Source organism: Falco naumanni, chromosome Z, assembly GCF_017639655.2.
Source record: "Falco naumanni isolate bFalNau1 chromosome Z, bFalNau1.pat, whole genome shotgun sequence".
NCBI classification, from domain to species: Eukaryota; Metazoa; Chordata; class Aves; order Falconiformes; family Falconidae; genus Falco; species Falco naumanni.
This window is the reverse complement of record NC_054080.1, coordinates 83,680,219-83,707,979: the sequence shown is the minus strand read 5'-3', so window position 1 is coordinate 83,707,979 and position 27,761 is coordinate 83,680,219. Positions and strand designations below refer to the sequence as shown.

The 27,761-nt window shown below is 44.6% G+C and overlaps 1 protein-coding gene across 2 annotated transcripts in view; it reads left to right on the top strand.

The window, feature by feature from the left end:
* The window catches only part of MYO5B (myosin VB), a 147,415-nt gene that overhangs the window by 44,218 nt on the left and 75,436 nt on the right, over positions 1–27,761 (top strand). For both annotated transcript variants that reach the window (XM_040580477.1, XM_040580476.1), the window contains exons 5-12: positions 6,469–6,625; positions 8,007–8,150; positions 9,086–9,167; positions 13,138–13,245; positions 15,402–15,511; positions 17,101–17,366; positions 22,297–22,378; positions 23,904–24,044. In XM_040580477.1, the coding sequence (XP_040436411.1) occupies positions 6,469–6,625; positions 8,007–8,150; positions 9,086–9,167; positions 13,138–13,245; positions 15,402–15,511; positions 17,101–17,366; positions 22,297–22,378; positions 23,904–24,044 (1,090 nt within the window). The remainder of the gene's footprint in view (positions 1–6,468; positions 6,626–8,006; positions 8,151–9,085; positions 9,168–13,137; positions 13,246–15,401; positions 15,512–17,100; positions 17,367–22,296; positions 22,379–23,903; positions 24,045–27,761) is intronic.

Genomic DNA, 27,761 nt, shown 5'->3' with positions numbered 1-27,761 from the left:
GAAAAAAAAAAGAAAAAGCAGTTTATAGGGTAATCCATGCTATTTATGAAACATACAGTGCAAAAAAAAGACCCGGATGAATATATAGCCCTTGAAAAGCTGTCCTTATGTCGCTGCTGACTTCAGCAGCTGCAGCATAAAGTAAGCATTTGCAGCCGAAGTTTGATAATGCAAACAGAAAGTATGCCCTTAAACAGTCTTGTGTGCCTGGATGATGAATTAATATCTTCTTCAGGTTCCCTGAGGGGAAAGTCTGACTACCCCAAAGTTCTGTCCTCATATTTGCATTGAGTGACAATGCCAGGCATGGTATTCAGAAAAACCCAAGTTAAAGCCAACAAGAAAATCTGCTGCCACTCTCAGTAGTGATGCTGCTCCAAATTCCAGTTATCCTGCTGAAATGGGATCAATTCCTGGTGTCAGAGGGTGTTTCAGTGGCAGCTCTTCCCGTTGTTACAGTGCTGCAGCACTCTAATTTTTATCTTCACAGTGTACAACTTCTGTTTATTCCTTTCAAGGCTGTGTTAGACAGCCCCAATTTTTCATCACTGTCATTAGCACTTGGAGGGATGCAATCCAACGGTAATTAAATTATTGCATTTTTATGTTTCACTAACAATGCAGTACAATAGCCATGTTCGTTTTTAGCTTGCACAGCTCTGTCAATACAGAAGTGTATTAGAGCTTGCTGTGCTTTGGGGCTTTGTGGGTGTTCTTGTTGTGGTCAGGCTAAATTCAAACTATGGTACTTAAAGCATTTTTAATCTTCAGATTGCTTTATGGACACTAATCCTCCAAGCATCCTGAAAGAAGTAGGTTAAATATGATTTCCATGGTGGAGGGACTTGTTCCACGATGTGGAGAATTAGTGTCAGATCCGAGATTAGAGCTGGCGTGACCCCTGGTAATTATTCACAGGGTCTGGCTCAGCCTTCTTTTGCTTTGGGTATTTTTCGGGTATTTTTCTCTCAGTTGAGCCATGTTTTCAGTGCAACTGGTTTTGCTCTCGCCACTGGGATGAAGATGAAATTGCGCCGTGGTTTGCTTAAGCTGCTGGTGATGTTTTTGGAAGAGATGACTATGAAAACAAGTCCTATAAGTTCTGGGTCCCTTCTTGTGCTTTAGATTACTGCTTTAAAGAAAGCTGACTTTGGAAAAACTCTGAATTAGGTCTGGAGAGCATTTGGGGTATGTTTGTCTTCAAATTCTCTTGCTTTCAGGCAGTGTTAGTGAAGGCTAGGGATCTTGGATGTATACGTGTGTGCTGTGTCCCCTGTCTCTTCCTGATAGATGGAGGTGGTGGGAACTGGTGGTGGGAACCATCGCTGTCCTTGTGTTCAACCCCTTTGCTGTTGCTGTGGCTTGACCATCCATTTTCCTGCATTGAGGGCTTCCAGGGATGTTTAGCCCTGACTAATCAGGTAAATGAATGGGAAATCATGTATTACAGTGACTAGTGACGTTTCCAGGCTGAGAACCACGTATTGAAAGACGGAGCAGTGTCTTATCTCCGATTGCTCTGATGCAACCAGAAAGGGGGCAGCTTTTAGTAGTTGGAGAGCTATGTCCAGCTGGGTGGGCTTGAAGTTTGGACTTTTATACACACCTTTCCCAGGCTGTTTGGAGGCACCTCTGAGGGTAGCAGTATTCTTTGCATTGCTGCAGATGAAGGACTGACTGCTTAAACCAGCAGGGAAATCCATTTCCTCCATGTAAAGGCTGGTAATTAGCAGCTAGTCCTAATCAGCACAGGTATCTGTTTGAAGTGTCCTTCCTCTTCATAGACAGCTGACTTTATTGCCCCAGGCAATTAATAAAAACCCCTAGTATCTACTAGACTTTCGTACTAAATAGAAGGAAGAAATATTTTACTCTGAGGGTGGTGAGGCACTGGCACAGGCGGCCCAGAGAGGTGCCCGATGGCCCATCCCTGGGAACATCCAAGGCCAGGCTGGACGGGCTCTGAGCAACCTGATCCAGCTGAAGGTGTCCCTGCCCATGGCAGGGGGCTGCACTGCAGGGACTTTGAAGGTCCCTTCCCACCCAAACCGTTCTGTGATACTGTGATTTTTTTCACATGTAGTGAAAACTCCTGTCACTCCCTTCATTGTTTTGCTGGGCTGGGTACCTCGCCCATCTCTTGCTGTGTGTGTGGCCAAAAGTGAGAGTCTTGGTGGGTATTCTTCGTAACGTGACAAATGTCTGCAAATAAAACAATAATAATGTGTCATTCACCTGCATAGCAGCTTTGAAGGTGCTTTTGCCTCCTTGTTTTTGCCCCCTTGCATTGAAGAAATAATATCGGGCTTCTGTGCTTTGATGGTTTTTACCTTCTCTCATGGATGGAGGCTGTAGCTCAGATCATGGTTTTGGTTTTCCAGGCTGTGGGTGGTCTTGGAAAGCTGCTCTAAGTGAAGAAGCAAAATGCTGCAAACTCGTGGGGTGAAGGTTGGGGAATTGCATCCTTAAGTGGCTCCTACCTAGTTTTGAGCTGCAGCAGTGGCATGTGGTGGGAAAAGCGCCTTCAGCCATCGCTGAAACCTAATCCTCATTGCACGCCCCGCACCGCTGGATGAGTGTGAGTGTGTTGTGTGCTAGCATGTGTGCATCGTGGGGGCTGTTTGCCACGGGGAGCAGAGCACTGGTGGACGTTGCAGCAGCATGACAAGCCATGGTGGCAGCCCTGATGTGCCCAGGGGCCATATAAGCCCCAGGACTAGATGTGGCATCATTGCCGTGCTGCAGCTGAGCCGGTATTCACCCATAGCATTTCATTTCATCCAGGCTTTATTTCCATAACAACTTTCTTCTGTGCTGATGCTGCCAAAATTGGCTGTATTTCAAGCAGCCGTGTTGTGTACGGCTTCCTGCACAATGTCTAACCATTTCAGTATTTTTTATTCCGTGCTGAATGCAAGCAAGTCCTGCCTTGTTTTAACCATTTCTGCTCGCTGAGCAGACTGTTTGCTACCAGCAGCTCCATGGGGTTCATCTGTCTTTCCCTGCTGACACCAACAGTTGGTTAACTTGTACAGGGAAAAGGAAAGTCTCTGTAGCCTTTATCCTTTGAATTAGGAAATGAAATGTCTGAATGTGCATTTTCCACCAAAAAACCACAGAAGAGACATGTTACTAGAAATGCAGGCGCTTGAGTGGCCTTGCCGTCTTGCTTGGAAGAGAGCACTTTTTTTTTTTTTTTTTTTTTTCAAATTTTGTTTTACGTTATTGATATAATAGAACTCCAGAAGTTTCTTGTGCCATGGAGAGAACCTACCTGACCCATTTCATGTAGCAGCACATTAGCCATTAGGGCAAATTCTGGAGAAACTCTATGAAAACGTGACCTGGCAGAGCAACTGCAATAGCAGTAAGTGTGCTGGCTGTGATTTATGTCACTAGGTTCAGTGTCTTCTGGAGAATGATGGTACTTTTTAAAAGAGACAAGCCAGAGGGAGGAATAAACCACTCAGGATGCCAGATAAAAGGCAGTTTGTGATGAGACCTGAAGCCTGCAGAGACTGTGGGTCTGGAGAGCTCCTTGGATGGGCTCCTCCAACCAGGCACACCCCTGCGGCTGATGCGGAGAAATATGAAAGAGGTCAAAGTTGGTAACGTGAGGTCTTGGTTATGAATCTCAGATAGAAAAAAAAGACAGGTTACAAAATACTATCTTGTGGCAATGCTGACTGCATGCCAGGTAATGCGTAGTTCCTCTTTTTTGAGCTCTGTTGGCTTCATTCAACTGGACAGTCTCTCCCAGGCTGGTGTAGTTTTCGTTTTCTGGCTTAAAGAAAAAAGTGGTAGCAAAATGTATTCTGAAATGTGCCACTTTGACAGTACCTGTCGTGCTGAGAAGGGTAAGAAGCAATAATTCTCAAGTAACTTTTAGGCAAGTGTAGCTCTAAGCCAAGCCACCTTTTGCAGAGTTCCATTTGCTGGGCCAGCGCTTGCTGGCAGAGGTCTTGGTTGTCACATCTTCCTTCTGCATTTCCCTCACATCTGATGAAGGATAATCTGTTTATCTGCGCTTGCAGCCCATGCCAAAGCCTCTGTCTGCCCCTTTCTTTTAGCCGCCATGAGTTTTATGTGTTGCATCCTACTGATGGCCAGCATGGGATGTTCACTGCTCGAGCTCGGCAAGTGGTTGTCCATGAAGATGATCAAAGTGGAGGTGAAGCTTCTCAGCCTCAGAGCTGGAGTGGTTGGAGGTTCCTGTTTCCTTCCGGCTGGTTCATGCCCAGGAGAGCGGTGGAGCTGTCTTGGGGATGTACTTTGTCAGTAGGTGCCTGAAAAATATAAACAGAACTGGAAATCAGCTTGCCAGTCCTTTCCTGCTGGAAGTGTTGCAAAATTGTGGTTTGCACCATAATGTTACATGTTTAACTTGACTGAGTTTTTTTCCCCTAAACCAATTATCTTGAGCCTAGAAAGAATTAAGAAGTGTATGCCTGACAGTGGAGGAAAGTAATGGTGTGATGTTGCAGCACATTTGTATTTTTGTTGAAAATGTGAAGTTGGTATATGGCAATTATTTAGTCTTTGTTCTCATCTCTTGCTGGTATAAACTTGAAGTGAGTATCTTAAATTGAAATGCATTTTTGTGGTCTTTCTTGATGTCAAGAAAAATGCAAGGTGTAAATTTATTGTTGCACTCATATATAGGATTTTGTGTGCTTGCATTCAGCTGTAATTCATGAAAGCCAGGCAGAGTCTGGGCGGTTTAGTTTGATCTTATTTAAAAACACACTCAATAATGTACTTACAGCTTACCTCAATAGCTCTGGTATTTTGGGAGCTTATATGAAGTCCTGTAGTGAAAACTCTCTCCTTCCCAAAGCCCATGGTCAAATTGCTGAGGTGCTGGGTTTGCCATGTGCCAGTGATGCTCTGGGGAATGCATCCCACTGCAGCAGAGGTACTTGCTCCCACTGCTGGCAGATCTTTGCCTAGAGAGGTGTAGCTCTCCTGGAAATGAGCTCCTCTTACTGCCTTGGCCCTTCATCTGCCTTGTAGCTCAAGCACGTTAAGCTGGTTAACTGTTGGGATGTATTTAGTGGGTACCATCTTGTACACCTGTGATGGGAAGGGCTGGGTATTTAATATAGCCGCGATGACTTGTGCAATGCTTTTTTGTGTGTAAATGATTAATTTTGCAAGTAGGAAAAGGTATTTGAATGAGTCTTGTGCTCTGTGCAAAGCTCAAAAGCTACGTGAGGTGGCACACCCTCAACTTCTCCATGCAAAGTCCTGTGCCCTGGAGCTATCAGGTGGTCTTCTCTGGCTCTGATGGCATGAGCAGCCCGGAGAGGCAGAGCTGCTCCCGTGACCCAGCACCAGCCCAGGGATGGGGCAGTGGCATCTGCTTCCATCACAGCCAGAGAAGGGTTTGCACCAGCCCCTCGGTGCTGGGATAATGCTTCCTACTCCTGCAAAGCGTTTTCATATGTGCAGATAAAACTGGTGTGTATTTGCTTGGATTTTGTTACCCTGGTGCTGGCACACCTCTGTCTATCTGTCTGTAAGCAAATTTGGTGTGTGCTTGGAGAGGGCAAGGCTGCCTGATCCCTCTGTTAATAAATGAGTCCCTCTTGGAAACTACTTTGTTTTGCAGAGCTTCAGGAGCTGAACAAACTTGACCTAGTGCTGTCTACCAAGAATTGCTTTTAAACACTTTATTCTCTTTTTCTTACCCCTTGGTCCCAGACGTGCCTCTGCGTTTTGGAGCAGTGACTCAGGGTTCAGGGATGAATAGACGGTGCAAGTCTGATGTCGGAGAATGCTTTGTATTATTGTTGTCAAAGTTTTAACCAGATGTTGGGTTCATTTAATTGCATAGGGAATCAAATGACTTCTGCTATTTCCTAATTTCAGGGTGCTTGATTTCACAACTTCAGTATTTTTAACATATTTTGAGCATTAGAGGAACCTTTCTGGGTATCTATGTTTTAATAGCTCAGCAATACTCTACTTAAGCGAATTTCACAACTAGTTGCCCTTTTTGTTGAGCAAAGTTTCAAATGCCTGAGTGAAGACCTTGGAGGGGAAAATTAAGTATATAATATTAGAAGCTGATATTCAGCCAATGCCTGTTAATAGTTGTTCAGACAAATGTCAGGCAGCAGAGGTTTTGTTATTGCAGCATGTAAGCAGTGGACTTCCTAACGCTGGGCTATGTGCTCCAGGGGTGAAGAAAGCACCAGTGCTTCATGCAGGGGTTCATCTCCCGCTGTCTCGGCAAGCCCTTGGAGATGTTCAGTGTCCTTTATGTTTTAGCTGAGATGTGTCACAATAGTGTGTTATTCACTGTTAACCTGGTAGAGTCCAGAATAAATCCACCATCCATAATGTAGGTGGCAACAAGGCAAGGGAGGCAGACATATGAAGATGGAAGATTGTTACATGATGCAAATGAACTGTTAACAAGAGAACAAATTAATTTACAGAAGCTTTTCTTCTGTGTCATGACAGGGATGAGAAGAACCAGTCCATCATCGTGAGTGGAGAGTCGGGTGCTGGAAAGACAGTCTCTGCCAAATATGCCATGCGCTTCTTTGCAACTGTTGGTGGTTCTGCCAGCGAGACCAACATTGAAGCCAAAGTCCTTGCATCAAACCCAATTATGGAGGTAAAAGCTGCATAATTTCCTTTGTCCTGCTTGCAATGATCACTGTCTCTCTCCAGAAGTCACAAAAACAGTGAGAGCCATAGGGGCTTGTGAGCCAGACCCGATTTGCAGCCTCACAGCAGCCCTGAGCTGGAATGAAAATGCAGAAATACGTTGGTAGCCTCCATTTAGCCCACCCCAATTGCTCCTCTATTTGATGGTCTTAAAGCTGAGCCTGTCCATCCCCAGCATGGCTCCAGGAGCCAGGCTTTGAGCGGGCTTCAGAGTGGAGAGCCTGAGCAGTGCTGCCGGACCATTAGTATTTTATATTCTCCCTTGTTCTTTTGCCACCACGTGGTACCTTCTAATCTTCTTTAATTATACAGATCTGAAATAGAAAAGAAAGGGATTAATCTGAGATATTTCAACAGTTTTATTTTTGTTAAATTTTTGTTGCTATCCATCATATAGGAGAATAACAAGTCCCGTTAGAGGGAAATCCCTGCTCTGATGGAAAAAAATTCCTTTTATAAATATAAAAGAAAGGGAGAAAGCATCTTTGTTTCATTGCACTGTGATCAGATAGTGAAAACAAATTTTTGAGTGCCTAAACCCCATTTTTCCATTTTTCCATTAGGCACCCGAGTGCCTAAACTCCCATTTTTGGAGTCTGAGTGCCTTCATTTGCAAAATATCCAAGTCAGCATGAAGACAAGATTTGGGCTTTTCCAAAGTCCATTAAACACTTCAGACCTGTGTGACTAGCAGTGCTGCTGTAGCAGAGCATAACATTGTCCTGTGCTTAATCTTAGGCTTGGCTTAATCTGCAGGGAGGCTTCCTCAGTGCCTTGTGGCCAAATTGTCTGATAGACATGGAGGTAGTGGCTGATCCAGGATGAAAACCCAGCCCAAGAGGCAGCGCGCACGGTCTAGCGCTGTGCTGCCTGATGTGTAGTACAAGCTGGAAGGGTAAAACAAGTGATGGTGCAGATGAGCAGTAAGAAAAGCCACACAGGTGTATGGCTGGCAGAGAACAAGGATACTCGATCTGCTGCAGTGCGGGCTTCACGCTATTTTACCCCTTTCCTTGTCATCTCCTGTGCCTCTGTGAAATGGCTGCAATACCTGGGAACACTTAAAAGCATCCTAGGAAAAATTCATAGTGCATGCTATTTTTCTGTATGATCCCATAATTTTATTGCTCTAGTTTTTTTGCCTATGTTCAGTTCTGGATGTAATTTCCAAGTGCTGGGGACAGGGAACCTGTTTGTCTTTATTGGAAATAGATGAGAATGTTGCCCACACTCCCATGACTGTTTACATAACAATGATTACAGACTTAAATATTTAAAAACTTTTAAAAATTAAATTTAAAATTAATGTTTAATTTTGTTTTATGCAGGCAATTGGAAATGCTAAAACAACGAGGAATGACAACAGCAGTCGCTTTGGGAAATACATTCAGATCGGCTTTGATAAGAGAAGCCGCATCACTGGTGCCAACATGAGGACATACCTGTTGGAAAAATCACGAGTTGTATTCCAGGTGAGGAGTTGTGTTTTTTTCCTTCTTTTCTTTCTTTTGGGTGCTGTACTCAGGAATTTCATAGTCAAGGTCTTCTCCATGGATAAATTACTTCAAAAGTAGCTTTTCTGGTAGACATGGCTTCCAGAGATCTTTCAGGCTTATTTTGCAGTTGTTCTTGATGATCCCAACCTGATGACCTCATTCTGGAGGAATATGTATCTGAGAGACTTGTTAGTTGGCCTCTGGTTGTTCCCTACATCTGCCGGAAGCTGGAGCCCTGATGAGGGACTGTTGCTTCTGGCCTGGATGCTCAGCCCAGATGGAAAGCTTTTCTGTGGGCAGCTGCTGAGATCTCTACTGAACCTTGTAAAAACCCAGGAAGAATAAATTGCAGGCAACAGTCTTCAGGTTTGAAGACAGAGGAGAGGCAGGAAAAGGGCTGAGGAGGCTGATGTATCTGCTGCAGCATATCCTATGGATTTTTTTATGCTTAGGGTCCATAGGGCTCAGCTCAGGCTCTACTGGTTTGTGCTTGAGATACAGCTCAAAAGGACCTGCAAACATTTTGTCCTTGCACAGAAAAAAGCAAACAACCCAACTACAAAAATCCTAAAAACGAACAACGCTGGGAAGCCGCAAGTATAGGCCACTTCTTTTTACATTACTGTCGGTTTGCAGTGCAGTGCTTGCTAGCTAACTTAAGGCATGGAAGGTAGTAAAGTTATATATTACATTTGCAAGATGGACAATGCACACTGATCAGGGCAAAGCTTAGCACCTCTGTTCTCCTAGGTGGCTAGAGGTCCCAGTCTTTTTGCTGGCACTGAAGGAGTCTTGATGGTGGGACGCAGGGGATGGGGTCAGGGTGGCCCTGGGCTCATCTGGCACTGGGCTGAGGGTGGGAGCACTGCTGTAACCTCTTTGTGCCTCTGGTAACGGCGTTTTCCCCGTAGGCAGAGGCTGAGCGCAACTACCACATCTTCTATCAACTTTGTGCCTCGGCAAGTCTTCCAGAATTCAAAGACCTTGGACTAAGTAAGTACTTCAGCCTCCCTGTGCTCCTAGTTGTGATGGCAACCGGAAATTGTGGTGGGGTTGGAAATGCAGGTCAGTGATGGGGTCGTGTGTGCCTGTTCAGTGGGAGGAGGTAAAAGGAGATGTGTTTGAAGGGCTGCTTCTCCCCTGTGGTGCCAAGGTTTGCTTGTGCCATCTTTGGGGATGTGACACCTTGGATGAGACACCAGTGCTTATCACCTCTGTTGTGCAGCAGCATGCTGCATAAAGTGCATGATGTTTGTGTTGCACTGGTCAGCCCTGTTAGGCTTCTCCAAGTGCTGCTGGTGGGCAGGAGCTGTTGCTGGAGGTTAGCCATCGTGGGAGAAGGGAGTAAACCTGTGTGTTTTCTAGAAGCTACCTGCAGAACCACGGTGCAACCACGTGTGGTAGATGCCAGATGATGCAGGGAGAGCGTGTGTTAATATTGTATGAAACTTACATAAAGATGTGTATTTTATATTAAGTGTGAGTGTGGGTTGATCTGGCCAGAGTCTTGGCAGGAGCAGTTGTGTCCTTTGAATCAGTTATGTTTTTTCAGTGGTTAACTCCTGGGTTGTATCCAGAGTTGTGTTTTTTTCCCCAGACTTGGCAGCAAAATCTCTGTAAGACATCTGATTAAGAGAGTTTGCACTTGCAGCAGGGGGTGCAGAGATGTTTTGTAATTTATTTATCTTCAATATCTGCTGTTGCTTAAAAGAAGTAAGGCTTAAAACATGCTTTTAAGCATTTAAAATGGTGAGCAAGGCAGGTTGTGATCCCAATGCAGAGCATCTTGCTGCTACAGTCTCACGGAGACTATGTGGCTATAGAGGAGTGGCTGGTCAAGAGAGAGGCTTTCAGTTTCTGGGTAATTCTGGGTTTGTCTTTGACTTTTGGGTTGCCATAGGCACGTTGGTCACAATTACTGAGTATCGGTGCTGAAATGGAAGCGTTCCTGTTGTCATCCTGTTGTCACCGGTAAACCTCAGCATATTACCAAACTGCAGTCCATACTCTTCCCCAGTGACACCAGACCAGATAACCACATCCAGGAGTTTGCTAAGGCATAACATAACTTCTAAGACTGTCTAGATGTAAACCTTAATGTCTGTCCCAGGACACCTGGGTGGGAGGTGAAGGTTTTGTGTGATTCACTGGGCTCTAGCCATAGTATAAAACCTGGCTTGTGATGGACCTGAGGCTCCTTTCAGTCTGTAGGGGCCCCAAAACGAAGTTCTTCTGACAGTGGCTTCCCAGCTACAGTCAAAGAGCCTGTGTTTGGTCCTCTTGCATGCTTGTATGACCCCAGAGCACATCTTTTGGCCACTTCCAAAAGTTTCTGCTGTGGGCTTACATGCTTCATTTTTGCAAAGATACTTTGAGTATTGATGATGTTGTCTGCTGGCATCTTAAAATTCAGGCACAAATTATTTCAACCCAGTCTGGCAGATGAGCTGATGTGGCAGAACTCTAGCTGTGAAACCACCTTTCTCTTCTTGGGAACATGTGGATCAGAGGAAATACCAGTCTTGTTCAACATGGCTCTCTAAAAGCATCATCTGTATTTGAGGTGACTGTAATAGTGAAGGTTGAGAGCTCTGCGCTCCTGGTGCATCACCCAGGACATCTTTGTGCTGTTGTGATTGTGGTTCTCAACTTCAGTGTCTCAAGCTGGCGGTGTAAGAGGTGGTGGGTACCAGTGTCATTAGCCACAAAGAAGTCCTCTTAGGTAATTTCTAATCAAAATTTGATGTGTTGGTGCCTGTCAGTCTGCAGATGCACTTTTCTGTAGTGCATGTGCATTTCCTGTGTCGCGGGCGTGTACATGTATCCACTCAACCCATTGCTTGTGCATTCAGGTGAAATGCAACAAGGGAAAAAGAAGTCATGCTCTCCAAAATGAAAGGTGTGTGTCTTTGGTGTTTCCTGCACTGTCACCTTGCAAAAGCTTAAAAATACCTCCCTGAAGTGTTTTCGTAGCTGGCAGGTGCAGTGTTGCTCACATGCTCAGTGGGGATGGCTTCTGGGGGATGTGGATGCCATGAGCTGCTTTTGTTGGAGTGAACCAGGCTCTGCTTTGACCTGTTGAATTACTAGTGCTGTGAGTGCAGAAGTGCATAATTCACTTACTTTCCTTTCTTTTGAGGGATCTTCTTCATTGCCAGCTTCACTTCACATTTACTAGCCTGTATCTTGAGATGGTTAGTCAAAACTCAAACTTACTTTGTCATGTAAGCTGTATCTTATCTGTCAACCTTGTCTTCCCAAGGCTTATACAGAACAAGAGGTGCCTTGATGTGGAAATCCACTTTTTATTAGACAGAGGAGGGTGTCTATTTTTCCATATCAAAAGTAGGAGCTGTTGCTTCTCCCTTGGGTCTTGTGCATAGAAAGAATTGTTGTTACTTTCTTTTGTATTGCAAAATGCTGGAAAATAGAGTCTCTAAAATTATATGAGCCAGCAGAGCAAACCAGTAAATGTTGGCTCCTCAGTCAGAGCGATCCAAAAGGGTTGATTTTAAACTAGAAAGTAAATATTTGACTTAAGATGTGGGAGCCTGTGTGTAACACAGTGCCTTTCGAAGTGTGGTGTCTAACTTAACGATGCCTGGGCAGCGGCGCAAAGCAGGAATACATTTTATTTGCTTGCAGTGAATCAAAGGGTTTCTGTGGTTGTTAAAATTATTGCACACATATTGAAATATAAATATTGGAGTCAGTTATATTGGCGTCAGGGATGACTTGAGGCAGAAACGGATCCCATTGTGGATGATTAAAATTGGAGGCTGATGTCTTGGTCCTATCAACCACTGCCAGACCTGGATGCACCTTGCAGGGCAACATGCAGCAACATCAAGCTGTTAATGCCACACGCTCTGTTGTGAGCTGCTGTTGTGCTAGCGGGACCAGGATGGACGTTGGCTCTCTGATCCCAGTCAGAATTTTCTGCCCCTTATTCCTGATGCTCCAGCAATGAGCAGAGTTGCTGAAACCTCTGGGTCCCAGGGCTTTGTATGCCAAAAAGAATTAAATGTTTTTCTTAGAGCCTGAAAGTACAGCTAATGCAAAAGCCTGTGGGAGGGCTGGGAAGGGTTGGGGACTTTCTGGTAGCACTGTGAATCAAAAAAAGTGCAGATTGTAGTGATTTTAAAGATTACCAGCAGGCTGATGTGGAACACACAGTAGGCTGTTTTTCTCATTATTTTTGTGATACTTGGGAAATGTGTTTCTGAGTGTTAACAGTCTTTCTGAGTTTTTCTTGGCGAGTCACTCCTACCCATTTTGAAATGAGCTAAAGCTGGTGCTGAGAACGGATTCTGGGTGGGATGGGGCAGCTGTCCACTCCTCGGCTACCCCAGCCATCCCTGGGACCAAGCCTTAACATATCTTAATGGTTTTGGCCTCAAGTAAGCACTTGTTTGAAGGGGAGGCAATTGTACGTGCAGCTTTAAGTGGATATAAATCCTGCGACCTCTTCTTGTATCTGTGTTTGCATGCCTCTTGGTTTCCGTAGGTTTTAGCTTTGTGTCATCCTGAAATAACTTCGCTAAAGCACGGACGCTTAAATGGAGCTATGCTTCATTCACTTTGCTCCCTGGGTTTAAAGTGGTAGGTGAGAAAAGTGTTAAAATGTCTGCACTGGTCATGGGTATGTAAAACAGGATAAAACCCCCTAAAAGTAGTAACCTCAGTATTTGAAATAGCCTGCACCCATACAATGAAGCAGTTACTTGAATCCCAAATATACTATAGCTCTGGGGAAGGGGTTTCATCACTACAAGAAGTAGTTAAACGGTCACTTACCAAGGTTATACTTCATTTCTAAGTAAACTATCGTTCAAAGGAAACAGGTGCCCTTTGAGGATGGGCAGGATGGGGGACAGGGAGCACCCCAGTGCATGCCTCAGGGAGTGGCTGCAGCAGGTGAGTGCTGCTTGCTGATGTATTTCTTCTCTCTTTTCTCTCCTAGCATGTGCTGAAGACTTTTTCTACACTTCTCAGGGAGATAACACGTCTATTGATGGTGTGGACGATGCTGATGACTTTGAGAAAACCAGACATGCCTTCACTCTGCTTGGTAAGGGGTTGCTCTTCTTGGAACCTTCCCAGCAAATGTCTCTTGCAAATGCTTTCAGAATTCTGTCTGAATTACATGGCTCTCCTGTAACACTAAGAGGTATAAATCCATGTTCCTATTGACTGGGTTGACTTCACCTTGTTCTTTCATATGAGCTGCAGAAGTGTTTTTTACAGTTGTCTGCAAAGCAGCAGTGAAATGGAGGACACTGAATTCAAGAGACACCTAAACAAACCATTCTGGAGTCAAAGCTGTGCTGCAGCTTTGACTTGTTATTTTTTACCCTATTTACAAGCAGGAAAAGAGCTATTTTTCTGCAATTCAGTCTGTATTTTGGTTGAGGGTGACATCACTTCTCGGACCATCACAGTATTGTATTGAGTAGCTGATTCCTGGGAAGTCCGAGTAGATCCCTGCTGTGCAGAGTCTGCATTTGCATGGCCAGCTGCAAAATCTATTGCTGCAACAACCATCTGTGCATGCTGCAGTTGAGCAGTGCCATAGCCTGCCTGCAGCAGCAAATGTTTGAAAAGAAAAACAATTTTTGCAGGGAAAAGCTTTCCCAGTTTATTAGTATTCATCTGAAACCGGTTTTTAAAATCCTGGTAAGTCTTGGTGTCTCTGCTGCATTTTATATGTTGGGAGAGGAGCTCATGGTGTTCACAGCCAGTTGTGAAATCCCCCCGAACGCTGTATCGCATCCACTGTACTGTGCCAGCAGCAAGCGTGGGGAATCATTTCAAGTTTTGTAACTGCAAGTGTTTCCCCCAAATTTATCCTCTTTGTGTTTTAGATGGGCTTGATCTCTTTTTTGAGGGGGTGATAGTGGGGTCTTGTGTTTATCCTTCTCTAGTCTGGCTTGTGTGACTTCTAACTGTTAACTACTCAAAAAGAGACTCCACGGGTTGCTCCAGACTTGCCTACAGGTCTGTAATCACCCAGGAACGCTCTCCTTATCTTCTTGCCAGGGTCAAGTCTTTCTTTGTCCCCTTCTCTGCCTCCCTAAGCACACTCCTTGTCTCCTTCCCCTGTGAGGCACTGTGTTAGCATCTTTGCTGCCAATTTGATGATGTTTTTCTGCTCTTCACATGCTTCCTCTGGCTCTGCCTTTCCCTGTTTTCCTTCAATGTTTCCCAGCTCTGTCTGCTTCTGTTCAGGGCCTGGTGAAATTGCTGCTACACTTTCTAGTCTTGCCTTTATGTGTAACAAGGAGAAATCAGATGTGTTTTTAAATCCCCACCCTAGTCAGGCTTAACTCTAATTAAGAGAGCCAAGTAACAGCAGAGCATTGCTCCTTTTAGTAACCTTGAAACGTTTTTCACTGTGCTGATAACAGAAAAGTCCCGAGAGAGAAGAGGAAGCTCTTGATAATCAAAAAGCCAGCAGGTGATGCCTCAGACTTTGGGTGGATAGTTAGGGCACCAGTACTGAACACAAAAGGGACACACAAACCCAAATGGGATGTAAAAATGCAAGATACGGCAAGAAAGCCCTGTGCAGGCTGCTGCTGAGCAAAGCTTCTGCTGGGAAGGTCTGCAAAAGTCTGCCAGAAAAAATATGTAAAGCAATAACATCTCACACCCCCAGCAAAGACCCACAACTTGTAGCTCCTGTTGAGACACTGGGGGGACAGTAAGGCAGAGCTCCGCATCACCTCCCTGGTGACTGGCTGCACCCAGCTGTAGCACTGGTCTGGAGGCGTTGTGCATCACCTGCATGGCTTTAATTTTCTCTCCTGTTTGTGGGGCACTGGGAATAAGTTGTGATTTTTGTGCTTCAGTTGTCAGCTAGATCTCACTGTTGGACTATGATTGTAGAGAAGCAACTCCTTATTCTATAGAAGCTGCAGAGTCCTTATAGCTCTGATCCCGTTTGATCATTACGGAGTAGCATCCTTGGTTTCATGCATGTCCGCAATAGTACTAAACCTGGCTGTGATAAAATGGCAAGGAACAGGGGTAAAGAAATTACATGAGCTCCTCTCACAGTCTCTGCTGCCATTTTTTACTTTACTGAGAGTTTATGATGTGTTTACTGGCAGAGGTCTGATAACTCTGAAAACCTACAGCCTGGGAAGGAAATTGAACACTGCAAGCATTTTCAGTGAAGACTGTTTGTGTTCTGTTGTGACAGTCAGCTCTCAATTGTTCTCATAGGAGTGAAGGAGTCTCATCAGACAACCATTTTTAGGATAATTGCTGCCATTCTGCACCTAGGGAACGTGGAAATCCAAGTGGAAAAAGATGGCGAAGCCTGTAGCGTATCGGTACGTCACCAGCAAGAGTGGGGCATGTGGGAAGCTTTGTATGCTCATAAATTAAGCCACATTGGGTGTGCTGGGCTTCACAGCAGTATCCTTTGATGGAAAGCCCTTTTTTTCCCCTGGTTTTCTTTTCTTTTTTTGAAAATGCAGTGTAATTTCCTGGTTGCTTAGTTTTTCCTGGAAGATAGTGTATTATTTCTCTGCTCTAGCCATTCGATAAGCGAGATGATTCAAAGGTTGCTTGCCACCTTTCATCCCAACCCATCTTTTAACTTTTCCCGCTTTCTTGAAAGACTTGATACACATTGGGGGACCTTGGGGGAACAGTGACTCCCCCAGGAGAAGGTGAGATGCCCTACAACTACAACCACTTTCCTATAGGCAAAGCCATGTAGCTGCTGCTTTTAATCTGGCCATGCAGTATGCAAAGAAGGACTGCACAGTTAATTAGCCAGAATACATAAGACCAAAGATGCCTTAGTGGTGGTTTTTCTGTTTCTGTGTTTGTTCAGGGAGGGCAAAAATAAAGGCAGTTATATGGAAAATACTGTCCTATCAATTATCACCGCAACCTAGACTGGGTCGTTTGTTCCTAATTAAAGTATTTAAATGAGTTCTGCACACACTTTTAGTGTTGCCCTTGACATAACGGAGTGCTCAATTAGTTAGATGCTGGGGGTAATTTACTTGATATTTGGAAACACAGATATGTGAAAGTCGTGTGCTCTGACAATGTTGAGTTCTGTAATGGTGTTCACGTTGTTTAATTACTTTCAGATGTAATTGCAAGGTATTAAATCAATCCTGTTATGACTTTGAATCCATGGTCAAAAAGATGTCATAGTAATAAAGCATCCTAGAGGTCTTCTAAAAGGCATTTTTCTCTCCATCCCCAAACCCATGCAGCTTCTGTGCATGCTCGTATCTAACTGGAAACAATTTACTTCCTTTAGATAGGTATTATTACACTGAGAAAAGGGAAATTGATTTCTCATTGTCCAAGAGGCAGTGCCTGCTATCTTAGCATAATAGAGACTCAGAACTGCCTTGTCTGTCTTTGAGGGGGGAAAAATACAATGCATTAGAAAAAATGAAGTTCATTTTATTGATTATGCAAAACACAAGCCCTTCTGGTAATGCACATTTTGCAACTTTGTGATTCGAATTAAGTTGGTTTGTAAAAGGCATGATGTAATGGCATACCCTAAGCTTTAACTTAAGGCTTGTTCAAGGTTGCTCTGAAGGAATGTGTAGTTGCAGCTCAAGGAGGGGTAGAGTGCTTTCTCCTGTTGCCAGTCATTGTGGAAATCTGCTCTTTCTGAAAATCAAAACCTTAAGAACAGCCGGAGCAAAGCCATATGTGTACCACTGTTCAGAGCTCTCTGTAAGCAGTGTTACCCATGTCCATGAAAAGTAGTGCAACTGGATGAGTGCTCATTGCTTTTTTGTTTCTTACCAACCAGAGGAACAGAGTACTTCCCTAGATAGTTAAGAAATACTGCTAACTTCTTGTGCTGATCTGGGAACTCAGTATTTAAACTGCAGTTTTGGAGTGTCACCAACTTGCTGACTTTGCTTCTTGTTACCCCTAGAGCGAGGATGAACACTTGAACAAATTCTGCAGCTTGCTGGGTGTGGAGTGCAGCCAGATGCAGCACTGGCTTTGCCATTACAAGCTCGTCACCATGGCTGAGACCTACATAAAGAGCATGTCTGTGCAGCAAGTGGTGAATGCCAGGAATGCCCTGGCCAAACACATCTATGCTCAACTCTTCAGTTGGATTGTGCAGCATGTCAACAAGGCCATGCACACCGCCATCAAGCAGTACTCCTTCATCGGTGTGCTCGATATATATGGGTATGCATATTTTTTGTTTTTAAGGCTGTTTAATTAGTCCTTTCTGATTTGTCTCACCCTTGTGGCAACACATGCTTGACCTTGGCTTGCAGCAGGTGATGGGAATAATAGAAAGGAGTGCAAACCAGTGCAGTTGTGTGTGTTTTTCAGCTTTGATCCTCCTTTAGGTTGCACAACCCTGACCTTGAAACAGTGCATACAGATCTGTTTGAGTGTTTGCTTTTGGGATTTAGTTCCTGTGCCATCACCATTCAGGATTTGTATTCTCCATGCTGTTGAAAGCGTTGAGCTTAAAGATAAGCAAGGAGTAAAGATGCTGATGTGGAGACCAAAGACTGTGCTAGGCTCTGCTTGGGGTTGCTGTGGGATTTGAGGAAACTATTTTGCTTCTTCAGCTGTGAAACTGTTGCTGCAGGGCCCTTGTGCACCAAGAGCTTTCAGAGCACTTTGGGAACCTGTGGCAGGGAGTAAGGTGCAGAAGGCTCTGCCATAACTGAAGGCGAGGCTTGCAGCCTGCAATCTCTTTAAATTCAGACTGGGTACCAGTTACCGTCCAGTCTTTCATCCTGGCACCTGAGCACTGGTAGAAGAGGGATGCAAGAGTTGGCTGTGAAGAATTCATTTTAACTGAAGAAGCAGAAGATGTAGTAGAAAGGAAGGGATTCTGTCAGTGGGAATGGAAAGAGGTTTTCTGGGTTTGGATTTTCACCTCCCCTCTTTCAACACCATCCCTTTTCTGTCTCTCTGGGGGGCAAGGACAAGAGAGAAGTCACAGGCTGCACAGAGAGGTGCCTGATGCCCCATGCCTGGCAACATCCAAGGTCAGGCTGGACCGGCTCTGAGCAACCTGATCCAGCTGAGGATGTCCCTGCTGGTGGCAGGGCGTTGTACCTGATGGTCTTTAAAGGTCCCTTCCAACCCAAACCATTCTGTGAGTCTAAGTGGGACAGCAGTGACCTGCTGTGCTCCCTTAATACATTAAGATTCTCAGTTGCTCCTGTTTCGGAGGAGGAGGTGGGATGGATCAATTGTAGATGTACCAGGAACCAGCCCCTGACCCAGTGCAGTTGCTGTACTTGCTGAATCCCAAATCCCGTGTAACGGCAGACTCCTTGTAAGGTGTGTCAGATCTAGATGGACCTGAAACTCAGCATGAGATCCTGCCGAAGCGGCTCTGGGTCAGCTGCAGAAAGCTTTGATATCTATAATACTTACACGGTTGCTGGAATTGGATCTTGTGTATAAAACCTCCCAGGGGAGGTTCTACAGCTCCTGGTGTTTGGGATGTTGATTTTAACATCCGCTGGACAGCCATGGCAGCAGAAAGGATACCAGAAAGTGCTGGAGCATCAGCATAGCCCACTGCCTGCTCATCTCCATCGGTGACCGCTGCCTATGGCAGGGTTTACAGGAACACTTGTGTCAAGTATGGTAAGAATACAGTCCTCTGGTTTTGGGGTTTCAGTGGGAGGGGTTGAGATGGTGAGATTGCCCTCAGAGGTTTGCAAGTGTCTGGGCTTGGTAGATAGCATGGGACCTGGAATATCTTAAATAACCAGATGGTATTGGCACATTCTGGTTTGAAGACTGTATGAGATGGAAAAGCTGTTTCCCATCAGTGTCCCTACAAATAGAGATTTCTGCAGGCTGGGATATGATAACTAAAGCTTTGAGATGGAGCCATGTGAGTGATGGTCGGTCAGCACAGAAAATTGGATGTCTGAGTTAAAAAATCAGATGTGGCCTTGCAGAAACCTGAATAAAAGGAGACTTGAGGATAACAGTCACGAAAGATTAAGCTGGACTTGAAAACCTGTTAGAGTGGAAGAAAATCCTCCCTTAGCTGCCGATCTCCTACATCACATCCAGTGTGTGAGCTAGCAGGTGCTTTTACAGCACCAGTGTCACCGTGGGGTACAGCAGGGGTTTTCCACAGGTGCTGGCAGGTCCTGTAGAAATAGGCAGGTTTGCAGGGGAAGGGTTTCTGCTCTGTGGGCTGTAATACTTGTGTGAGAGTCCGGCCTACTCAAGAGACCATAAATACCTTTCAGAAGGGGGTTTTGCTGTGTAAATGCTGAGTAACTAACAATACAGGGACTTTTGGGGCTGACAACCTGACTCTCTGCAGTCCTGGACAGTGGTTTGTTCCCCAGGCTCGGGTTATTTGGGAGTTTCAACGCATTCTGCCGAATACTGGAAATTAGTTTGGTTTTTTTTTTTCCCTAAATGCTTGTTGGTTTTCCTCTAGGAGAGGAATTAAGCTAGAAAGGCAGGGAGCCTGCAAGCAGCCTTCACCACACATCCCTAACATCCTGAGAGCACCTCTGTCCTGGTGCTCCTGGGGGAGGACTGTCCCCATGGGTGGGATTTCTAGGGACAAAGTCCAAATGGAGATGGTCTAGAGGCTGTGGAGTTTCTTTCCGAATTCTCTAATACTTAACTCCACATCCTTAATTCTCTGTTAACACTGAGGTGAGAGGGTGCCACACTAAAAGCCTTTATGCTTTTATTGAAATCACGTCATTTACTATACTAGCAATACCCCAGTCCATCTGAAGAGTGCGTTCACGTGGCATTCCTGGACTTGGTGGGGATGGCTTATTTTTCCTCTGTTTGCCATGTGAAGAGAAGTGTGAACATCCAGGCGTCCAGCTGTATGCCAGACTTATTTATGAAGTTTAAATATTTTAGTATAAACCCTGGTGCTGCAGCAGATTTAGGAGATACCAGTCACACAGCAGAAAAGGGAACAGAAGGAAAACCAAAATGCAACATTTGCTCCCAACATCTGCTCACAAGAGCTGTCCCCAAGCCTTCCCAGGAGTCATGATGGTGGGTTGGAGCAGTGAATATGCTTATTTTTTGCACCAAAATATAGTGCCCTAAAATGAATAGAAACCAAAATGGCCATTGGTTTCCTTTTCCCATTAGGATGTCATTTTAGTGCAGTCACTGTGTGCAGGTAGGACCTCCTGGTGAATGTGCATGAGGAACTGGTGATCAAACTGCTCTGTCAATGAGCAAATTGCGCTGGCAGAGTCCCATAATTAAAAACTTCACAAAATCTCCCTTGGAGTTGATATTGCACAGCTGCTCTGCCCCCGGCTGGCTGGCACTGAAGAGGGTTCGTAAATCACATCTGGTGTTTCTAAAGTGGAAAAAGTTTCCACTCTGATATCTTTTCCTCTTGTACCCTCGCTCTCATTGCGTTTTCCCACCTAGCTCATTGTGCCTCTCCATCTCTGTTTTAATTAAGTCTTTCCTTGCCCTGTGGCTCTAATCATGAACCTGCAGGATTGGGATTTCTGAGGAGTACTGGGAAAGTAGAGTCCCTTTAATTGCAAGAGCTGAAGGCAGGGATCTGCTCGGTGTGATGGGTGTTGCAACCAAGATCCAAGCGCAGCAGCAGCTCTTCAAGGACACGTTCATCATGGAGGCTCTGGCGACGTGTTTAATATAAACATTTGTGTGTCCCAGCCGCCAGATTTTGCTGCATTAAAGATTGTAAAGCTTGGTTCCTGGCATGGGGATGGATTGAGAATCCTCTGCTCAGCGTGGGCTGCACTGGCTCTGGGAGCAATGCCAACCTTGGGTCAGGCAGAGGGGGAACAGTCCTGGCTTTCCTGGAGAGCTGTGGGGCTGATAAAAGCACCAAAATGACACCTTTTTCCTATTCCCACTTTTCCTTTAGCTTTTTTGTATTGCCTTTCCTCAAGGGCTGAGGCATTTTGTATCGTGAGGGCTTTACTGCATGGCAATACCTGGGGAATAAGTGCATCATGTAGATAATAGCCAGGTAGTCCTCAGAAAGTACAAGAAATGCTGATTTTAATTTATTTTTTCTTTTGAGGGAAGGGGGAAAAGGCTTCACTTGTTTAGCGCTTTGAGACTGTACTGCCAGCTCGTACAGCACCTATTACCTGAATAAATATTTTGCCACGCATTTATCATTACAGCAGCCCTTGCCGCTTCTTCCCTTAGTTTAATCCTTACAGTCATGTGTCAAAGACTTTTTTTCCCCTCTCCCTTCCAACTGTGCCTTAAAAATAGAAATCACATAATTCCCTGTGGTAGCTGAATTTTTTTTTTTCCTCTTTTAAGAGTAAGCCCAACTCCCTGTGCCTGTTCCTGGACATTGCGTGCTTCAGCCCTGACCACCCCTGGGGCTGTGCTGGCTCTCTGCTGCTTGCTTGTAGTTTGTGTTATTAAAAATGCATTTTTTAATATTTTTTTTTTCCTAATTGTGACTAGGAAGCCAGTATTGAGCTCAGTTTGGAGTTGGCCTGCAGAGGGATGGGATAATAATTTGGCGAGGGGAGCTTTGGAAGCCCTAGTGAAGAGGGGGAATCACAGAGACTAACACCAAACTCCCTCTAAGGAATGTGTTGGAATCAGAGCTGAAAGCACCATTTCTCTCTCTGCCTCCAGAAGTCACTTGCTTGCGTGTATCTAACTTTTGTGCTATCAGGGATGCGATACAGAGACTATAATTATGAATTTAATACCTTCTTTTTCTGCTCTATTGAATTGCTTTAAAAATACCACGTTGGGTCTTTTAAGACAGCAGTTACTGTTTCTCCATCACCTTTGCAGTGAATATATTTGGACTTGGTATTTCATAATATTTTTCCCCAAGAGAGGCTGTTAAATTTCATGCCTTAGACAGCACTTCTGCCTGATGGGCAGGAAGCTACAGTCACACTGAATATCTCATCTGTGTAGCAGAGAGACCTCTTGAATCCCTTGAGTTGTTGCAAGGAAAGATACCTGTTTTGGGGAATGAGGAATAAAGTGTAGATCTAGGATAGGAGGAATGCGAAGACACCGTGTAATAAGTGGTGTTATCCATCACACAGATGACATGGTTGCAAACAGAAGTTGATTTTGAGACTAAGCAAGGCTTAATGCTAATTTATTCATTGCTTTGCAGGTTTGAAACTTTTGAAGTGAATAGCTTTGAACAGTTTTGTATCAACTATGCCAACGAAAAGCTCCAGCAGCAGTTCAACTCGGTAAGGTCAGCTTGGAAATGTTCTATAAAACATAGCAGAAAATGTATCAAAATGGGATTATTTTATGTTAGGTGCCATTTACCTGCAGCCTGGCCAGATCATGTGGCCAGCATGAATGGGATACAGTCTCTCCCAGGTAACGATTATGCATTGCAATTGTGCTAAATATTCATATCAAGTTGAAAATGTTGCTTAGTTGACTTATAAGGTCAATACTGGAAGCAGGTTTGCAAATGGTTTATCAAAGGTTCACTGGTGATTTTAAGTAGATAGTTTGCCAATATATTTTTTTTTTTCATAGTTTCAAACTGAAACCTGGATGATCTTGTGCAGAGTCCTGATTTCCAGTGTGAGAGAAAGCCTGGGTGGGAACCTGCCTATTAAGTGTGGCTTAAGCCTCTGCAACAAAAACTGTGTTATAAATAGCAGGATTGGACACGCTCCCCATTTTTCACTTGGATGTGCCCCTCAAAAACCTGAGATTCTTGTATTTTATTAGATATAAGTGCTTGCCTGCGTTGGAAGTGTAACCAGTAAGGGGCCGTTTCCTGCTTTTGTGGTAAGCAGGGGAAAAATTACTGCTAGTTTCAGGATACAAGAGAAAACTTGTTAAATTTGATCAGCTAAGTACTGCAGAGTAGTTTGGCACTTTGAAACAGTTTTATATGCATAGACGTGAACATTTGCGGTATATCTAATGTATCAGATCACTGCTACTAAAAATGAAAAGTAAATTATGGATGGTATTTGCACTATTCATATCTTACTTAGTATGTCCAACTATCACTTCTGAAGCTTATAAATTCAAACTCTGAGATGACGTGTTTGAAGAGATTTTAAAAAGCTATCTTTGAAGAAAAAAGTGCATTTGAAAAATCATTTTTAATATGCTTAGAGTATCTCAGAAATAGTCAGAGACAATTTATCTGCTTGGGCAGAGGTCTGAAATACATAAGCCATGCAAAGATTTATTTTTTTTTCTTTTTTAATAGGATTTTTAATTTTTTTTTTAAATAGTAATTTGCAATAGAAGTGTTCCTGAGTCAGTCAGATACTGCTGCTGATATCCCTTCTAGGATGATGGGTGCTCTTTGTGAAGCACAGATGGGGGCACCTGCACTCAGCTTCCAGCGTATGAACCTGCTGCAGGTCACTAGTTGAATCAGCAGAGTGCTAAAGGAGAAGAGGGATTTTTGTCAGCCCAAGAGATAAGTGTGTCATTGCCATTTCAGTGTATGGCTTCCACCAAGGTGCAGTGACAGTTTCAGTCATTTTCCAGTGAAAGTAATTTAAAGCCTTTTTTTTCTTTGCCCATGGTGTCCTACTGTAATACTTTAATTTTCCTTGCCAGAAGCTAGATTGTGTAAGTGGTAGAGGCTGTACAAAACTGCACGTGAGGGCATCTAAAGCTTCTATGGCTTCTGGATGTGCTGATGGAATACTCTGCTCCAGCAGGGACAAGTGGGTGAATGGGGAAGGGGCTGGTTAAGGTCACAGTCAGTAACTGCTGTTTTTCCACTCTCAGCATGTGTTTAAGCTGGAACAAGAAGAGTACATGAAGGAGGGAATCCCTTGGACTCTCATAGACTTCTGCGATAACCAACCCTGCATAGACCTTATAGAGATGAAACTTGGTGTCTTGGACCTACTGGATGAAGAATGCAAGGTAAAGAGGATGACCCACCTTTTCACTGGTATTTTTATTTTCATGAAAGATTAAAAGAGCCAGCTTTGACCTGTGGTAGCTTGCAAGAGGGTAAACATCTCCTTTCGCATGCATTGCATGGCTAGGGTAGGCTTTTGATATTTGCTTTGCTGTAGGGTGATTGAGAACCTCCTTGGCAGATGTTGGCTGCCAGCCTGGGTACCTGATCTCACCGTGTGTTACTGGACGTCATGTTTCTGACATGGGTGTACTTAGGAACAGCTGTTGCTTGTGACTCTTGATTTCTTCAGTGTTACCCAGGAGCTGGAATTCCTCCCTGTCTCAAGCTTTATTTTGTCTTGAGGGAAACCTGTGTCTTCTTGCGGTAGCTGTTTGGTGTAAAGTCGATTGCATTTAGTGTACAGACTTCAGGTGCTTGTAATGTTGGGAGAGTAGTTTGCTGTCTTTTACCCTCTCTCTCTCATACCAGCCTAAATTTAAATCTTGCTTAAAAGTTGAGAAGAAAGGCCAGAACCACAGGCCTTTATGAGAGTCCATAAGAAAGGCTGGACTCCCAGTTCAGTCATGAATTAAGAGCATCTAGGAACAGGAAATTTAAGACGGGAGATTTTTCTTGAGAAGCTGGGATGCCTGTTTTGAAGGTCTTTGGTGCAAAGAGTACGTGGAAGGTCTAGTGTCTTTAGGTACGGTCATCTTGACAGCAGAGCTCGGTGTGATGCTGTGGTGAAAAAGCCTCTTAGGCTGGGCAGAGCAGCTCGTATCTCTTGATTTCTGGTGTCTGCACCGCAATGATGACAAGGAAATACTTGAGTGTTACCAGATGAGGGCTATAAAACATTATGATACTGAGGATAAAGAAACTTGAGTGATACACAGGAGCGATTGTAAGTCATAGTGAATGGGAGGGTGTTCAGACCCTTCAGTACAAAAAAGCCTCTAGTGTGCAACAGCTAAAAGTTGGACAGATTCAGCCGTGAAATAAGCCTTTTTAATACAGAGAACAGCCTAGTGGAAGAGCATTGTGACTGCCTTCCTGCTGGATGAGGCTGCCATGTGGAGCCTCAGGCTGGTTTTGCTATGATGTGATCAACAAGTTGTCCTTGGGAAGAGCTTCCATCACGATCTGGATGTGTTCTGTGTCAGGAAATGTCTTACTGATTGTGGAAGGGCTTTGAGTGTTTTTGAACGAGGGCAGGGAAGGATGAGGCAAGGGGATGGTAGGAGAGCTGAAGCCGGGAAGAGTCCCCCCCACCAGGATAGCCAAGGTGATACAGAAGGACACGACAGATTCTTGTTGGCTCTGTGGAATCCATGGGCATGGAGTGCAGATCCCGTGGCCCAAGGGCAGGAGTGTCCTGTTGCGTTAGAGGGGGAAGTTTGGACCCATTATTTAGACTAGTGTCCCTGTTGGGATTTAAGGAGATGTATGACCTGTCTGTGTCTGGGAGAGAGGTGACCTGTCAAGTGACTGCTCTCTTCCTGACAGGGCTCCCTTCCCAGGCATGACAGCGCTGCCCCAGCTTGCATGTCTTATGAGCTCAAACCTTGTCTGGGGTACAGGCACTCTGACTATCCGTTTGTGATGAGCTGGTGTCGGGGTTTTGTCCTTCTTCAATCTGGTTTCAGGAAGACTTCTTAAAAATGAGAACAAATGGAACTTAACTTGATTCCCTTAAGAACAGCATCATAGCCAGCGCTGGCTCATAAGGAGGTCAGATTATTTGTTTGATATTCAGTACCATTTAATTTGGTCTCTGCGCTATTAAGCCTGTTAAATTCTTTAGGCTCGAGCTGGCTCCTAGGTGTTGAGGACCGTTGTGGGAAGTTTCTTTCATGCCATATTGACTGTAATGCTCTTTGCTTCTCCCTGAAACACCTGGTACTGGTTGCTGCTGGTGACTTTGCATTAGACAGTGACTCATGCACCAGCAGTAATTTGGGCTACTTTTTTCATTCATGCTTTTTTTTTTTGACCACAAAAATGAAATGCAGGATCTGTTCCCCCCACCACATCAAATGCCAATTATCTGGGTATTTACCTGTCAGTGGGGAATGCTGTCATTAGTCACAGGCCCTTATTATGGGCCCTGTAATTGACTCTTTTATAATAAAGCCGGAGAATGTTTGCAGTTTATGAAAATTTCAGCAGAGCCTGTCAACTGAAAGCATCGGTTTATGGATGAAAACCTTTACCCCTGCAGCAGCATTTCAGCTCTCAGGGGGAGCTGGCCATGATGGGCACAGGACCACAATAGGGTAATTGCAAGCCATCTCATTAGCACGTACAACAGCAGATAAATATACTCTGGGACTTGAAGTGTCATCGAGGGGGTCCTGCCAACGTAACGGAACAACAATGCAAATGCGGAGGGTTTGTCGCTAATGTTCTTGCTTCACAGTATGGATTTTATTTTTTTTAAATCTTTAATGTGAGGTTGAGGAGGGGGTATCTGGGTATGTGCTGAAGCAGTTCAGCTAAAAAAGGTCATATGAGCATCGTGCTGCCGTTTAGAGAAGGAGGGGGAGCAGACAGGGTTGAAATAGGAATTGACAATTAAAAAGAGGGCTCTTGAATTGAGTTCAGAATTTTAAGGACTAAACCTGTCTCATGGAAGCAAATAATAAAACCCCTAGCTCTGAAAAAAGAGGGCTTTATGATATGTTTGGGTCTGGAGTTTCTTAAACAGCTTTGAGGTCTTAGGAATTGGAAGCTGTTGTAGAATTATTAAGTTGGAAGTGGGCTTCTGGAGGTCATCTGGTCCAACCTCCAGGTATGTCCCTGGTCTGCCTAGAGGAAGCCTTCTAATTTCCATGGGACTGTGACCTGATGTTCTCTTCTAAGGGACCTTGGAGTCCTCTAGGTGCCTTTTCCCTGCTTCCTGCACTAGAGTGTCTTTTGCCCAGATTGGGAGCTTTTAGGACCTCTTGATTTTTGTTTTGACCTAAAAAGATGCCAGAGGGACAGCAAGGGTTTGTCACACAGACAGAAATGGCCTTGGCTAGAAACCATGGCCATGTCAAGGCTACCATGGTGTGCACAACATTGAAGTCCTGTAGCACAAACTGATAAGCCTGAAGAGAATTGGAGAAGGGCATCCAGGAGAACCTCCCTGATGGTGAGCTGTGACGTGTGCATGGAGTGACTGTAAGGCCAGCGGTGGTAGGAAATAATCTGGGATAAGGGCGGAGTCCTTGAGGAGAGCAAGAAGACAAATGTAGAGCCTATGAGAAGAGACGGGCGTTAAAGAGGGAGGCTGTCCCCTGAAAATGCAGTTGTGGAAGGTTGGGAGGACATGTGGAAGATTGCTTGGATGTCTGGGATGGCTTTAGGGTGTGGTTGGCCTTCTTGTGGAGGGAATTACTTCGGTGGAAGGGACAGCGGACTTTCTAGGAAGATCTTAAAGGCTTTGAGGAAACGTGAATAGTGACTTCTGCACTCTGAAGAGGAGCAGCCATTCAGGATTGATGTTTCAAGAGACTTAAATAATGTTCAAAGAAAGGTGAAAACTCTTTTAGAAATGTTGTCAGGTCTCTGTGTCAAAGCTGGATCAAGTGTCCTGCTTTTCAGGCTGAAACTACTTGCTCTGCTTGTCCTCCATATGCTTCCCAAGTGCCATTTGGGAGGACAGTCAGAAGTTTCTATGGATGTCCAGGATTCTCTGTAAGGTATCCTGCTGCCTGGCTGCTTTCTTGCTTTTGCCTATGCCATTGGAATGG